The sequence below is a fragment of the Colletes latitarsis genome, chromosome 3 (genome assembly GCF_051014445.1).
Source record: "Colletes latitarsis isolate SP2378_abdomen chromosome 3, iyColLati1, whole genome shotgun sequence".
Taxonomy (NCBI): domain Eukaryota; kingdom Metazoa; phylum Arthropoda; class Insecta; order Hymenoptera; family Colletidae; genus Colletes; species Colletes latitarsis.
In genome coordinates this window covers 43,688,812-43,702,965 of record NC_135136.1, presented here as the reverse complement: position 1 = coordinate 43,702,965, position 14,154 = coordinate 43,688,812, and the positions used below count along the sequence as shown (strand labels likewise).

The 14,154-nt window shown below is 35.4% G+C and overlaps 2 protein-coding genes and 1 long non-coding RNA gene across 8 annotated transcripts; 2 read left to right on the top strand and 1 right to left on the bottom strand.

The window, feature by feature from the left end:
* Positions 1–8: 8 nt before the first annotated feature.
* Positions 9–4,102, top strand: Mcm3 (minichromosome maintenance 3). Of its 2 annotated transcripts, XM_076762679.1 has the most exons (12): positions 9–320; positions 384–496; positions 610–818; positions 1,133–1,263; positions 1,341–1,579; positions 1,760–2,002; positions 2,081–2,444; positions 2,530–2,834; positions 2,904–3,054; positions 3,128–3,558; positions 3,628–3,836; positions 4,038–4,102. In XM_076762679.1, exons 1-11 carry the CDS (start codon positions 249–251, stop codon positions 3,824–3,826), a joined length of 2,457 nt encoding a protein of 818 aa, XP_076618794.1. In that variant the 5' UTR covers positions 9–248; the 3' UTR covers positions 3,827–3,836; positions 4,038–4,102. The 2 variants fall into 2 exon arrangements, with proteins under 2 accessions (XP_076618794.1, XP_076618793.1); XM_076762678.1 differs by lacking the exon at positions 4,038–4,102 and having other exon boundaries at positions 3,628–3,904.
* Positions 4,103–4,229: 127 nt separating this feature from the next.
* On the bottom strand, positions 4,230–13,513 carry LOC143340558 (sodium leak channel NALCN-like). Of its 5 annotated transcripts, none has more exons than XM_076762670.1 (28): positions 13,387–13,513; positions 13,121–13,306; positions 12,822–13,045; positions 12,478–12,752; positions 12,155–12,402; positions 11,621–12,010; positions 11,294–11,485; positions 11,098–11,235; positions 10,811–11,017; positions 10,543–10,739; positions 10,264–10,386; positions 9,978–10,151; positions 9,710–9,889; positions 9,106–9,604; positions 8,800–9,008; positions 8,597–8,717; positions 8,407–8,540; positions 8,132–8,297; positions 7,682–7,876; positions 7,367–7,584; positions 7,032–7,255; positions 6,808–6,944; positions 6,591–6,727; positions 6,358–6,514; positions 6,169–6,288; positions 5,932–6,106; positions 5,668–5,846; positions 4,230–5,460 (listed from the first exon to the last, which is right to left on the bottom strand). In XM_076762670.1, exons 1-27 carry the CDS (start codon positions 13,489–13,491, stop codon positions 5,668–5,670), a joined length of 5,310 nt encoding a protein of 1,769 aa, XP_076618785.1. In that variant the 5' UTR covers positions 13,492–13,513; the 3' UTR covers positions 4,230–5,460. The 5 variants fall into 5 exon arrangements, 4 of the variants coding, with proteins under 4 accessions (XP_076618785.1, XP_076618784.1, XP_076618786.1 ...); XM_076762671.1 differs by having other exon boundaries at positions 4,231–5,846; positions 9,106–9,273; positions 9,352–9,604; XM_076762669.1 differs by having other exon boundaries at positions 4,230–5,846.
* Positions 9,475–13,086, top strand: LOC143340563 (uncharacterized). Its single transcript, XR_013079463.1, has 3 exons — positions 9,475–9,907; positions 12,148–12,587; positions 12,662–13,086. It is a non-coding gene; the product is annotated as an uncharacterized LOC143340563 (long non-coding RNA).
* Positions 13,514–14,154: the final 641 nt, after the last annotated feature.

The following is a 14,154-nucleotide window of genomic DNA, read 5'->3' as shown; positions in this document are numbered from 1 at the left end:
CGAAGCGAATTACACGACATCTTACGGAAAGCGCAGTCAAACTCGTTTACCGTAACGAGAGTGAAATGTCGATGTTTTGAAATATATCGAATCTCGAATGATTCCGTTGCTAGCCTGACTGAGTATCGGTGTGCTGTGTGGCAACATTGTTCCCGCGCAAAGTATCGTGGGAGCACGCCGATTCTTTAATAATTTAACATTAGTGTTATTTATATTTAGTTAGAATATCAACTTTAATCGAAACAGAAATGGATAATGTTGATAGAGATCAGAGACTCGAAGAGATACAAAGGGAATACTTAGATTTTTTAGATGACATGGTAAGTTGACATGAACGTTCACACTTCGATTTGGTTTGGTTGTTTGTTATGGCTGTTCCTTAGGAGGATCAAGGCATTTATACTACTCTCGTTAAGAATATGATCGACGAGAACAAACGCAGACTGTATGTCAACGTTAATGATTTAAGAAGGAAAAATCCCACTCGGGCAATAAGGTTTGCATAGTAGAACGAGTTCACATATTGATGTTCCTTGTCTCCTAAAAATATTCCAACCACGCTGATATTTACGCTATCGTCTACAGTACTGACTTCAATTTTTGTTGTAGCCTGTTGAACAATTCTTTCGAAGAACATCAAGCTTTCCAAAATGCGCTGAAGCATTTCGTTGGGAACATTGACACAGATTATGCAAAAGCAAACGTAGATTTTTTTATAGGATTTGAAGGAAGTTTTGGAAATAAACATGTCACACCAAGAACTCTTACATCAAGGTTTTTAGGTAATTTGGTATGCGTGGAAGGTATTGCTACAAAATGTACGTTGATGTTACATATTTTTGGAAAATTTGGCCAATATGGGTGGCACAGTAACTGATTCGCTTATCAAACTTTATAATGTTTAATTTAAAAATTTTATTTATAAATACGAATAAACTAAATCTAATTCTCATCAATTTGATTGGAATTGTACAATAACTTTTTGATTTTTAATTCAGAATAGAAATTATACAGGTAAATATTGAAAAAGATTCATTTTTTGTGCCAGCCATATTTTTCAAGTTTGTGAAATTTTATACGTAAGCTTTATTACAATTTGGTCCTGTTCAATATGCATTGTAAATGTTGGCAGGCTCTTTGGTGCGACCAAAAGTTGTAAGAAGTGTTCACTATTGTAACACAACAAAGACGGTCATAGAAAGAGCATACACAGATATGACTTCATTTGATGCATTTCCACAATCAGCGATATATCCAACAACGGTAATTAATCGGTGTACATCGATACTTTCTAAGAATAAAAATCGCGCATTTTAATTTTAACATTATTAAAAATATAGGATGAGGATGGCAATCCTTTAGAAACAGAATTTGGTCTTTCTGTGTACAAAGATCATCAAACGCTAACTATACAAGAAATGCCGGAAAAAGCACCCACTGGTCAGTTACCACGAAGTATTGATGTTGTTTGTGATAACGATTTAGTGGATCTTTGCAAACCAGGGGACAGAGTACAGATTGTTGGAAGTTTCAGGTGTATGCCTAGCAAACAAGGAGGATATACAGCAGGCACTTTTAGGTTTGTTAATCGAAAAATGCGTGTTTATCTAGAGCAACGTTTGCCGAACATTTTTTGGCCCAACAGACTTTCATAAAATCGTTTGTTCTTTATTTTTAAAAATCTGGTCCCTGCCTGTATCAGGAAAGCGTTGCCGATCATCTAAAGCTACTTAAACATAAAGAATATGTTTTCTTACAGAACAATTTTAATTGCTAACAATATCATGCAATTAAGCAAAGATGCTAATCTAGCTATTTCTCATGATGATGTGGCTATGTGTAAAAAACTTGCCAAAACTAATGCATGTCAAAATATTTTCGAGTTACTCAGTAAATCATTGGCACCTACTATTTATGGACACGATTATGTAAAGAAAGCTATATTATGTTTACTACTTGGTGGTGTTGAGAAAGTATTACCTAATGGTACAAGATTAAGAGGGTAAATATTTTTTAACTTTATATATTATGAAAACATTTTTAAAGTAGTAAAGAATGGTATAAGTAGTAATTTTTACAGAGACATTAATGTTATGTTAATTGGTGATCCATCTGTTGCAAAATCACAACTTCTACGTTATGTTTTGTGTACTGCACCAAGAGCAATACCAACTACTGGTAGAGGATCTTCTGGTGTTGGATTAACAGCTGCTGTTACCATAGATAATGAAACGGGGGAACGCAGACTCGAAGCTGGTGCGATGGTATTGGCAGATCGAGGAATCATTTGCATAGATGAATTCGATAAAATGTCAGATATTGATCGAACAGCTATACACGAAGTAATGGAACAAGGAAAAGTAACCATTGCCAAAGCTGGAATACATGCCAGCTTAAATGCACGATGTTCGGTGTTAGCAGCTGCAAATCCAGTTTACGGAAGAGTAAAATCTATTATATTGAATTTACTTGTTTGATTTCAAAATTAGTACATGTTTGATACTTAATGTTGGTTACACGTATTTGCAGTATGATCAATATAAAACGCCAATGGAAAACATTGGCCTCCAAGATTCGCTGCTTTCACGTTTTGATCTACTATTTGTCATGTTGGATATAGTAGATTCCGAACAGGATCAAATAATCAGTGACCATGTTGTAAGAATGCACAGGTTTAGGAATTCGACGGAACAAGATGGAGAAGCATTGCCTTTTGGTGCTAAAGTAGATGTGTTAACCACTAAAAATCCAGACCAAATTTTTTCCGATGATACGGAAATTCAAGTTTATCAAAAATATGATCCTTTATTACACGGACGATTACGTTCAAAAAGGTACTTAAAAATTAATGTGTGATTTCATAAATATATTTTCATTGTTAAACGCAAGAAATGTTTTTTTAGCGATCAAATTTTTACCATAAATTTTATGAGAAAATATATTCACATCGCTCGTTGTATGAAACCAAAACTTACGGAAGAGGCTAGCGAAGTAATTGCTGCCGAGTACTCAAAACTACGGTCAGAAGAATCAGTGGAAACCAATGTAGCAAGGGTATTCGATTTATTCATTTAAACGATCATTACGCTTAACTGTTTATTAACAATTTATTTTTCTTTTAAATCAGACCCAACCTATAACAGCTCGTAGTTTGGAAACGTTGATTCGATTATCTACGGCACACGCAAAGGCTCGTTTATCAAAGAACGTTACTGCCGAAGATGCTTATGCGGCGATAGAACTTGTAGAGTTCGCCTATTTCAAGCGAGTATTAGGAAAGGAAAAGAAAAAACGAAGGCGGCATGACAGCGAAGGTAACAACACGGAGGATGAAGAATTGGACAAGAAGAAGAAACGTACGAGAAAAACGAAAACACCTGGAGAACATGATCCTTACGACTTTGATAGCGATACCGATAGCCACGTTGATGAACCAATGAAAGTCACCAGATTACAAAAAGAAGCTATTTCAAGTTCACAAAGTCGATCTGACAAAACGTCGGCGCAGGATTCTGATCAAACTATGTTAGAAACCCCTGCAACTATTACCGAGGAAAGGTATGTATTTAAACTCTGATAATATATGAATTCTGAAAATATTCATTTACACATATTGTATAATTTCAGACTGAAAGTGTTTAGAACGCTTCTTCACAAGTTGTTCCAACAACAAAGAGCGCAATCGCTTTCATTATCAAGAGTACGCGAATTCATCAACAGTGAACAATCACAAGAGTTTACCTCGGGTGAAATTACTGCCGCAATTAATAAAATGTCCGACGCTAATCAAATAATGGCTGCAGATGATAATATATTTCTTATGTGAATTGTATTCTGTAAGTCATATTGTATTTTTTTACTATTTTAACATTGTAAATTTTTTATAAAATTTGTATAAAAAATATTTCAGTGAGTATTCGAAATCCCAATAATTAATTTATACTTTCGTGTTTTTTAATTTTTTATTTAGATATAAGAAATTGTAATGATTGAAAATAATTGCATCTATTAATATTTATTATCTTTCCATGTTACAGTACAACACATTGGCACATAAACTAGCAACAATGATCAACATTCATTACGATACTGTAAACAATATTGTTTACGCCTCTAAGTCTTTATGTTTTGTATGCATACATACATACATACATACATACATACATACATACATACATACATACATACATACATACATATATATATATATATATATATATATATATATATAAAATCAACTCATTACGTAAATATAAATAGTTGTGCTGTCTCTTAGGCATTTGTTTTTACACGTAACTTGATCTATCTACGCTTTCATTTTGTTAAAAAACTTCTTAACTTTCTAACATCGTCAATTTGTTCAGCTTACTAGCTATTTTTATGTCAGTGATCGTATTTTATTATTTTTATAACTGTTTAATCGTGTTACAAAATCTTGCTAACTTTTAATTTTTCACAAATTATAACGTATTTACTTAAAATCAAATTCTATTTACTTATATTTGTATGTTTAGTGATATTTAATTTGAATAATATGCTGACGATATTATGATCTAATATGTTTTTTATACGAATAATTCGTATGATAAAATTATTATCATTGAATGAATGTATCATAGGTGTTTCTTCATCTATGACCATAACAAAAACACTACGACTATGGTTACAAACAGATGCAAAAGCTTTACACTGCCAATATTAAAGTCCGCTACTTTCTTATCATTATAATACAGGCCTTTAGGACGTAATGTTTCTGTTATAAACGAACAAATTCATCAGTAGATCAATCTTTTAACAACCGAACTATTCTTATTAGAAGAGAAATCAGTATATATGTTTCTTGTACTTACAGTTGTCCTTGACAACATCGATTTGATTAATTTTAATTAGCACTTCCATGGTTTAACATTTTTTATTGTATAAAATCTATCTTATCTAATTCTAGAATTCTCTAAAAATTCCATACTTCAACACCAATAAATGACACAAAATATATATAACACGATAAATTATTTTTAATATATCTAAAAACACGCTGTACAATCTACAAAACATTAATCTATGTGGAACCTGAGTGTTTGCTGTAACAAGTTGAGATACGAGGGGAAAAAATTAACGACTTCTGCACTTACGAGACTGGTCATATTAAATAGTGCAATAAGAAATGTAAAACCAAACCGATATAGTACACTTTCCTTGTGCAATAATACAATTATTTATACATTCTACTAAAAGATAACACAGTAAAAAATTAATATTTCAACACAAGAAAGCTATATCATAAAATTGTGCAGTAATACTAAAAAATTATACACTCAAGAAAATAGTTATCTTTTGGAAATTTTTAATTGTATTACAGGATTCACATCTCTGTTCTATGCTCAGATTAAAGGTGTTTTTTTGAAAAACCTTTTTTTAACATAGATGTTTCAGGCACGCATTTATACCTTTTTTCTTCAACTGTCGTTTTAACAAATTGAATTGTGAATTTTAATTGTATATGTATAAATAAGAACGAAGCACACGTAACAAACACATTAGAAATACAATTCGCATTTGCAACATTTTTAATTTGATTTATATTTTTTCAAGTAGTCTGTTAAAAACATGTGCTTCATTTTTATATCCATGATTTTCATTTATGCGTATTAAAAAATGTGAACATACTTAAACCTCATCTTCGCTAGACTCACTGCTGTACGCCAATTGTTCTTTCCACCATTCTCGAACCTCTAGTATAACGCTGGAAGGTTTCGGTACATTCGCCTTCGAATTGAAAGCTTCTCGCTGCTGCCTGCTTTGCTCTGTGTTTTCAGTGAGATGTGGCAAATTATTTTTTGCCATCGCTTCAAACGGAAAACTCATATTGGAGGAACGTGTGATAAAAATAGGTACGCGATAGTTAACATATAAATGTATAAAGAAACTTACGCGGTGGTCTATTATTTCGTTTTTTAGGTGGTACGTTCTTGTCTTTTTCAGACCTAATCGACGCGGGATCCGACAATGTTGGAGTTAAATATTTTCTGCCTGATCCACTGCCTATACTATCAGATCTTGGAAGAACTGCTGGTTTCTTTGCTTTGTGCTTAGATCCGTCGGTGTCCTATTTAACGAAACACGTTAATGAAATTCTGCGGAAAAGAAAATTGGTAAAGTTAAATTTACCTTTGTTTCAGTTTCTTCCTCTTTCTCTGCCTCCTTTCTTTTTTCTTCTGTATGTTCTTGTTGTTGTATAGGCTGGTCAGTATTGGCTCGAAGACCAGCTACAAGACTATTTTGTTGCTTCTACCATACAAAAGTCACATTTGTTTTACTTATATTATAAAGGACTGTATACTTTATGCATAAACTCACCCCACTTGCTCGAATTTTTTTTAAACAGCCCTCTAACCAATTTCTTATCGTTTGCTTAGCAACTTCTTCTTCGATGATGTATTCAAACTCCTCTCTTGCCAATAATTCCTCAAGTTGAAGAGCTTTTCGTATATCAACCGAACGATATGACAACATACTGAAGAAAAGAATGAGATATTGGTATAGAACTATTAAAATGGGAGACTCTGTATATAAAGACGATGGTAATTTACTTAATAACATCGTGGAAAGTAACATCTTCACCATTGTTTAATTTTTCCAATTCGTAACACATATGTTTGAAGAGCAGTCGATCCTTTTGCGGGTCAGTCTCTAATCTACCTTTCAACAGCCGTAAGATAAACTTCACCTAAAGCAAACTAATATATCATTACGTCTAGCCTAACTTATAACGACTTGTTAAGCTAGTAACAATTATTTCAGGCGTACCCGTTTCACCGGTATGACACCTTTTTGGTGATTATCGACGACGTTCCAGGTGTTTTGGAAATTCCTAATATCAGCGTACGACAATAAAGCGTCTTCTTCGTTAGAATAAAATAGAGAAAAATTCTCCATAATAATAGCTGCCGCAAAAGGATTAGTTTTTACATCGTAACGTAAAAAAGTTACGTTTGGCGTCTGTTTGTTCGAAGAGATCGGTTAGTACTTACCCACCAGAAGATTTAAAACAATGTATGTGATAATGACGTAGAAAGTACAAAAATAAATTAAGGAAGCATGAAAATTGCCGCAATCGGTCTCCCAATAATTAGCAGCCGGAGTGCAATACGGCGGTTGTATCATGCAGTCGTGCATTATCTTATTCCAGTCTTCTCCTGTGACGATACGAAAGAGCATAGCAACCCCGGTCACGGGTGACTCAAAATTGGCACGCCTAAATGGTAAACGTCTCTCTTAGAATCACGTTACGCCAAGAACGCCTATTCTATATTATTATTTGATTTTAATATTGTCCCTATTTTCTTTCAGGATTATGTAACATTACCTTCCTATACCTTCACCATACTTTACTGTGCCAAAAATGATCGTGCCTGCTAGGGCGTAAAAGAAAACAAGGAGAAACATGCCGAATATAATGAAGAAACTTTTGCAAACGGACACTCCGACTGTCAACATTAACATTTTAAGGGTTGTATGTTTGCCAGTGATGGTGAAGAATCTAAGGATCACGACCATGAAGCCGATTACGTACGACAAATCGTTCTGTAAGAAATCACTCCTGTCATTATATCTATTTGTTAACATTTTGTATAATTCATGAAATGTTGAACTAATCATGAATTAATCATTACCGACATACCTTCATTGTACAATGAATGACGATCCAAATAACACCGACGACTGTCACGAGCAAATCATATCTGTTTCTTCTGGACTGCCAATAGCCACGTGGTGTAAAAGCAATATTTTTCATTATCACTTCCACGAGGAAGATCAGTGTCAGAATCGTGGACACCGTAGCGAGTGCTTCCGTGTGTTCTTCCTCGATTCTCCACTTAGGAAAAATGGAAAAAAAAATAAATATGTCGTTAACGCAAAAAACGTGTCGGTTTACTTTTACCACGGTCTAATGGTAGCCGGCAAGGAACAAATGATTCAAAGTAACAGTCATTAAAATCCTTTTCACCTTAAATGGTACTTTTGTATCATGATTTTGTTAAATGTTTGTAACGGTGTGTTTTTGTTGTTGTGTGTTGTGTGTTGTCATTATTACTGCTATGGGGGAAAATATGAAAAATATCCAACTCACGGAAACGCACAGAAGAGCACTGTTTATGATTACCATAACCGCAATGAATCTTTTAAAATAGATATTCTGAGTGATGTCGTAGATAAAGGCTCTGAATTTCTTCCCATCTGGTCTGGGCGGTAAGTGCAACGGTTGTGCGATTTTCAATCGCTTCTTTAAATCGCACCTATTCAAGCAACAACGTACATTCGTTTATATATATATATATGTGTATATATATTTATTCAATATGTTATTCACAAAAACTTGAGTTAATTAATTAACTAAAATTTTACCATCGTCTTTGATCGACTGTGAGTAACGCGGTTCCTTTATTTTCAGAATAATTGGCAATAACGACACCAACGAATAGAGTCAGACCAATCATACAACCCAAAAAGATATAGATGTGAATATAAATAGCGTGGACCTAAAAAATCATTGTATAGTATCATCGGTATTCTTATGGTTTCGCGAATGACTTACGGGTCCAAGAGCTTTGATAAGAACATCTCTAACGTCTAACCACCCTTTAAATGAGAGTACTTCAAAAAGTGTCATCAACGCATCACCGATATTGTCGAAATTAAACCGCCTAGGATTGGCCCTAAAATATATTACAATATACTTAAGAATCTCATTACCCCGAGATGGGCTTGGGCCGTATATCTTCACTTTGATATGCCTACCAAACACGTGGTACCAATATCGATGGATAACTCTCGTTTTGGCCTGGTCGCAATTTCATTTTCGTCACGAATACTCTTCGCATGAACACACCAACGCAATTCTCCCGTTTCAAGATGGTCGGATCATTACATCGAGCTAATCTACCCCCATAAAGCTGTACACCGTAACTCGCAAATATGAACATCAATAGGATCAATAGAGTTGACACCTAAAAAGCTTCTTGTTCATTTTTTGTCTAAACTCCTCGCAACGGATGTTAATCATTGGAAATTAAGGAGTGTCGATTTTAAAGAAGAATTATTTACCAGTAAGATCTCTTTGAAACCTCTACATAATTCGTAAACGACTTTTCTCATGTGCGGCACAAGGGTAAAGATCCTTAGTGGTCTAACGCATCGTAAGATCATGAGAAGTTGGGCGCCAGAATTCGCAGGTACGCTTTTCGGCATCCAACAAAGGAACACAAGACTGACCTGATTGGTCGTCGTTATATTAATAAAAAATATTTCAGAAGCTGAACAAGAATAATAGTTTATTGGACGTGAACGTACGACATAAATAAAAACGTCCAGAACAGAGGCGACGTCTTTGATGTAGGCCTTTGGTGTGAAAAATAATCCGTCCGCGAGAATCTTAAGCGCTAATTCGATACTCATGAAGATAACGAAACCGTACTCGGCGATTTGCAATGCGGGAACTTCCATGACGCGATACCGTGGCGTCTCGAACATCATAGAGATGCAAGACATCGTGGTAGCGAAGATCATTACCCAGTCCAGGTACGTGACCAAGCCAAGGAAATTACTAAAAAGCGTGTGTAATTATTGGCGATTGTCAGGTTCTTCTACGAACTTGAAGCAACAATCTACTGCGTGTCAAAGAGCAGCCATTTTAAATAGGAGCACTTACTGCAGGCTTTTATACTGAACTTTTCTCTCTTTTCCAGTTAACGGATCTTTCACGTTCGTGTCGTATCTCGCGTAAACGAGCGATTGGCAAATTTTGCGAAATTTACTCTCGCGCGGTACCGCGAACAGCGGAGTATCGAAGAACGGGTGATTTTCACGCAAATCCTCCTCGCGTTGGTTTCTACAGGGGTGCAATGTGGTAAGCGTTCAATTTTAAAGGTGTGTAAAGTGTTAAAAACTATAAGAAGGTGCATAATTCCTTACTGTACCTTCGCATCTCTGCCTGCTGCCTTTTAGCTTGTAGCAATTTAATGTCCAAATCATGCGGTCTACTGCGCGAAGAACTAACTCTGTTTATACCTCCAATATCACCATTTTCCATCAGATGCTCGTAGGTTTGCCTTAGCTTGATCGATCCACTACGAACACTTCTTCTGGTCGATCTGTGACAGTAACCATCGAAAACGTATTGTTAATTTTCCATACTGACAACCTTGTCGAAAATCCCAATTAGAAGATCAGTTAATCGAATTATTTCAAATGAGTCTTACTTACTTTTTTTGATCGATGCGCAGTTGTTTGGCACTGTTGACAGTACCCTGAGGCTTCAAAAGGCCTTTACCTGGTACTGGTATCATAGCTGAATCACCTAATAAGAGCCTCTGATTGTTGGAGTCACTGAAGAATGATATTTTTAAATGAAATGTTTGCGTAAACAGAGGTTTACCATATTTATCTTTATATAACAATGCCAAAGAACGAAATAAAGTATTTACAGATACAGGATAGAAAAGTTTAGGAGCTATTTTTACGATTATTGAATCTTATACTTACTCTATAATGTAACTGACAGCCGCTTTTTTAAGATTAATGACAACATTCCTTACTTTCGGTGGATTATTTAAAATCTTTACTGGCCGTTGTTTTCTATATACCATTTTTGAATCAAAAGTTTCGTTTACCTTCTTCGCCCCTTCGTTTTCTTCGTTTTCCATTTCGAATACAAATTGTCGCATGAAGCTTTCACGTACCTGAATTAGAAACATAAAGTAGCGTATGTACCTGTGCTCTGTCATTTATGATAAATGTATGTGATACGTACTTTTGGAAGACTGAAATCTGACGGAACTTTATGTAAGCACGTCATTTGAGGACTATCAGGAAATTTTTCAAAAATTCTTAATCTGAATGGTAGGGTTTCTTTAATCTCTGCACTTTGTTCGCGAAACTTTAATTGCTTTAGCTTCTTGATATCTTCGTCCAGTTCAAGATTATCCAAAATGACGGCGACGAATAAACTTAACACAATCTTCATAATTAAAAGAAGCACTTCAGTATATAGTCGATATGTAATTAAATAATCGTAAAAATATGTACGTATACTATTACCAATGTGACAAATAAGTGGTATAAAATAAAGTACACGGCAACAAAAGGTCCCATTGTCTCGTGTGTTCTGAGCATTGTTTCGTCCATTACATCGACCCAAGCTTCTTGCGTTAGGATTTGAAACATAGACATAAATGCCTAAAAGATTCTTTTATCAGTCATTCGTACAGAAAACATGTCTGATTTAATATGTTACCTCTGGGAACGTCTCGAATTTCGTGAAGTCACGGAGAAAACAAAAAAGCTGCATAGAAATACTAGATGATATAACAAGTAGGCACATTGTAAAAATTATAAGGCTGCCCAATTTCTTTCCGGGTCCAAATATTTTGTACACGAAATCTTCCAACATCGGTGATGCTTTGATGAGCCTGACCACCCTAAGCACCTAATACCGAAATAATATTGTATCAATTTCAGACTGTACGTACGTTAACTTTTACATTTGTTCTTTTATGTTTTTTCTTCTCTGTAATCGTATACTTATTCTGTTTCAGAACTGAATGAAAATTAATGTAGAAACCTGAAAATATGTGAATCCAGAAGGATAGAAGGACGGAATGATGTGTATGGTTGTACCAATTGCCAGCAGCAGCTCGAATTTGTGAATCGAATGCTTGTAATAACTTCGGAATCCCAAGCACCAAATTTTGAACAGCGTTTCCAGGTTCAAGAATGTCGTGAACGCAATCTCGGCATAGTAATAGTTGTGGTAGTACGTGTGTCTTGGCTTTTCGTCGTGCTTGAAGCTCATTGTCGCGGTAGTGATGCCGTTCGCCAGAATCGCGCACATCACTACCATTCGAAAATGAGGAGATCTCAGAATAGCGTGGCATACAGGAGAAGCTAGTCCGCCGTGCTTGTTTTCATCCAGTGTCACCAATTTCCAGCCGTTGTCGTCGCCGGTCAATATCTAGAAAGTTAACCGAGCCTATCGAATACTATTTTTAATTATTCGCAAAAGCAGTCGACGCAACAACGAACATTCTTATTTCTTATTTTAAACTTTTATATTTTCATTTACAAGGTGTACTTTGTATATTGTTATAGGACTAACTTGTGACGCTGTACTATTACTGATGTGTCCCCTGACGCCCCACATCTGTTGGAACTGTACTCGTATCTCGTTAAACGTTTCCGTGATAACTGCGATGAAAACGTTTTTGACAAGCCAGGCTAAAAAAAATATCATTGTACTAAAGTATAGAACTGCTCGCCAAGCGGGTAGACTGTCGATTGCACGGTACATAATAAAAACCCATCCTTCTTGCGATGCAGCTTGATAAACAGTAAAAATACTCGTAGCTGAAAAATAGTACAACATTTATAATTTATCTCATCGATCACGAGACTTGTTTAAACTTTAACACAAGATGGTACCAAATTCATCGAAACCGTTGAAACCCATTATATACTTGGATAACTCAAGCTTCATGCAAATCATCCCTTCTGGACATTGATATCCTGATTCAGGATCGGTCGAGCAAAAGGTGTCAGGAATCGCTAAACTGTTTATCGTAATGTGCTTTGGGTCGGTGGTATTGAGAACGCAATGATTTTTCAGTTCGCCAAAAAATTGAACGCCTAAAAGACCGTAGAGGGACATGAAGAAAAGGAAGAAAAGCGTCACGTTGTATATTTGTTGGCTCGAACGTCTGAAAAAGTGAATATGCAAGCGTAGAAAATATTAAATTGAAACTTTAACGTGCAAATCTCTTACTTACTTGAAAATTAGATTAATTCTAGCTTTCGGCATGGAAAACTTAAGGAAGACTCTTAGGAAGCGTATCATAATTAAAGGTCGTGGTGCCCGTAGTATTGAATAGTAACTAAACTTTAAAACAAAAGCCAGCATTTCAAACATTTGTAAAATTACGGACAACCAGAGGAAGACCACCATACTCCCATCGAATTGGCACCAATGATCTTTCAAGTAAGACTTGTCCCTCTGCAACATATTTCTCGTTCGATATTATCTTTTCAAGAGTATCTCGTAAAAATTGTAGAAAGTCTGGTTGGTTACCTTCAGTATACCTCTAATATGCATCTTAGCCATCATTTCAGCAGTAAATAAAAACGTAACAACTAAATCGCAAATAAATGTAACGTACTGAAGGGGTGGAACTTTTTCAAAAGTCTTTGGAGTATTCGAACAGACTGACGCTAAAGATACCAGGGCGCAGAGCCTCATCAACCTTCTAACCCATAACTGAAACGGTTAGATAATTGTTATTAAAAATTAAATCACAATATCGAAACCATTTTCGAACATTATTTCAACTAGATTACCTTGTTCACCCACTCTATGTCAGCGCTCTCATTGAGGGACTCCTCTGGCCCATAATCGGCCAAGACGGGTTCCCCCTTGAGGCTCTGCTTGCGCCCCAGCATCATAATAGGTATTATGTTCGCAATGATGAGGCCTGTAATTTAAAATATTTATTTAAATTCAAAAAATTCCAAATAACAAATATTCGCGTATGCAGTAACTTTTTCCACAGTGCTATAACATTGTCAAAACAATTGTATTATTGTCACAAAGTGGTACGGTGTAACATTGTCACAAAGTGTACAGTGATTGATTCTGTAAACTTTTAAAAAATATAAACAAGGATATGTGTTAAAATACGAAGCAACATCGAAACACTTGTAAGTAGTTGTGTCTGTAAATGTAATTTAATCGACCACATTGACCTACCTTTTGTTTAACAGTTGGCCAACGAGAAAGATTACCTTTACGGCAATTCATATAGACTACATCTCGGTATAAAACAACGGTACAGCTTAACGCGTGATAAACATTTTAGTACTAACAACAAGCTGGTGGCATGGCGGTGAACATTTTTTGATCGAGTTCCGAGCTTTCCAGTGATAGTGAAAGCACCGTGGGCATGAGCAGTTGCAGCTTCGTCGTGAACAAATCAATATTTCAAATACCCGAAGAAACGCGCGTTGTTCAATGCGGCCCCGAAATGGCAAAGTTTATTATTTACAATTACTTAAAAACGTATCATTTACAAGCCCTCGTTTAAAATTTTTCCTTAACAGTATGTATTG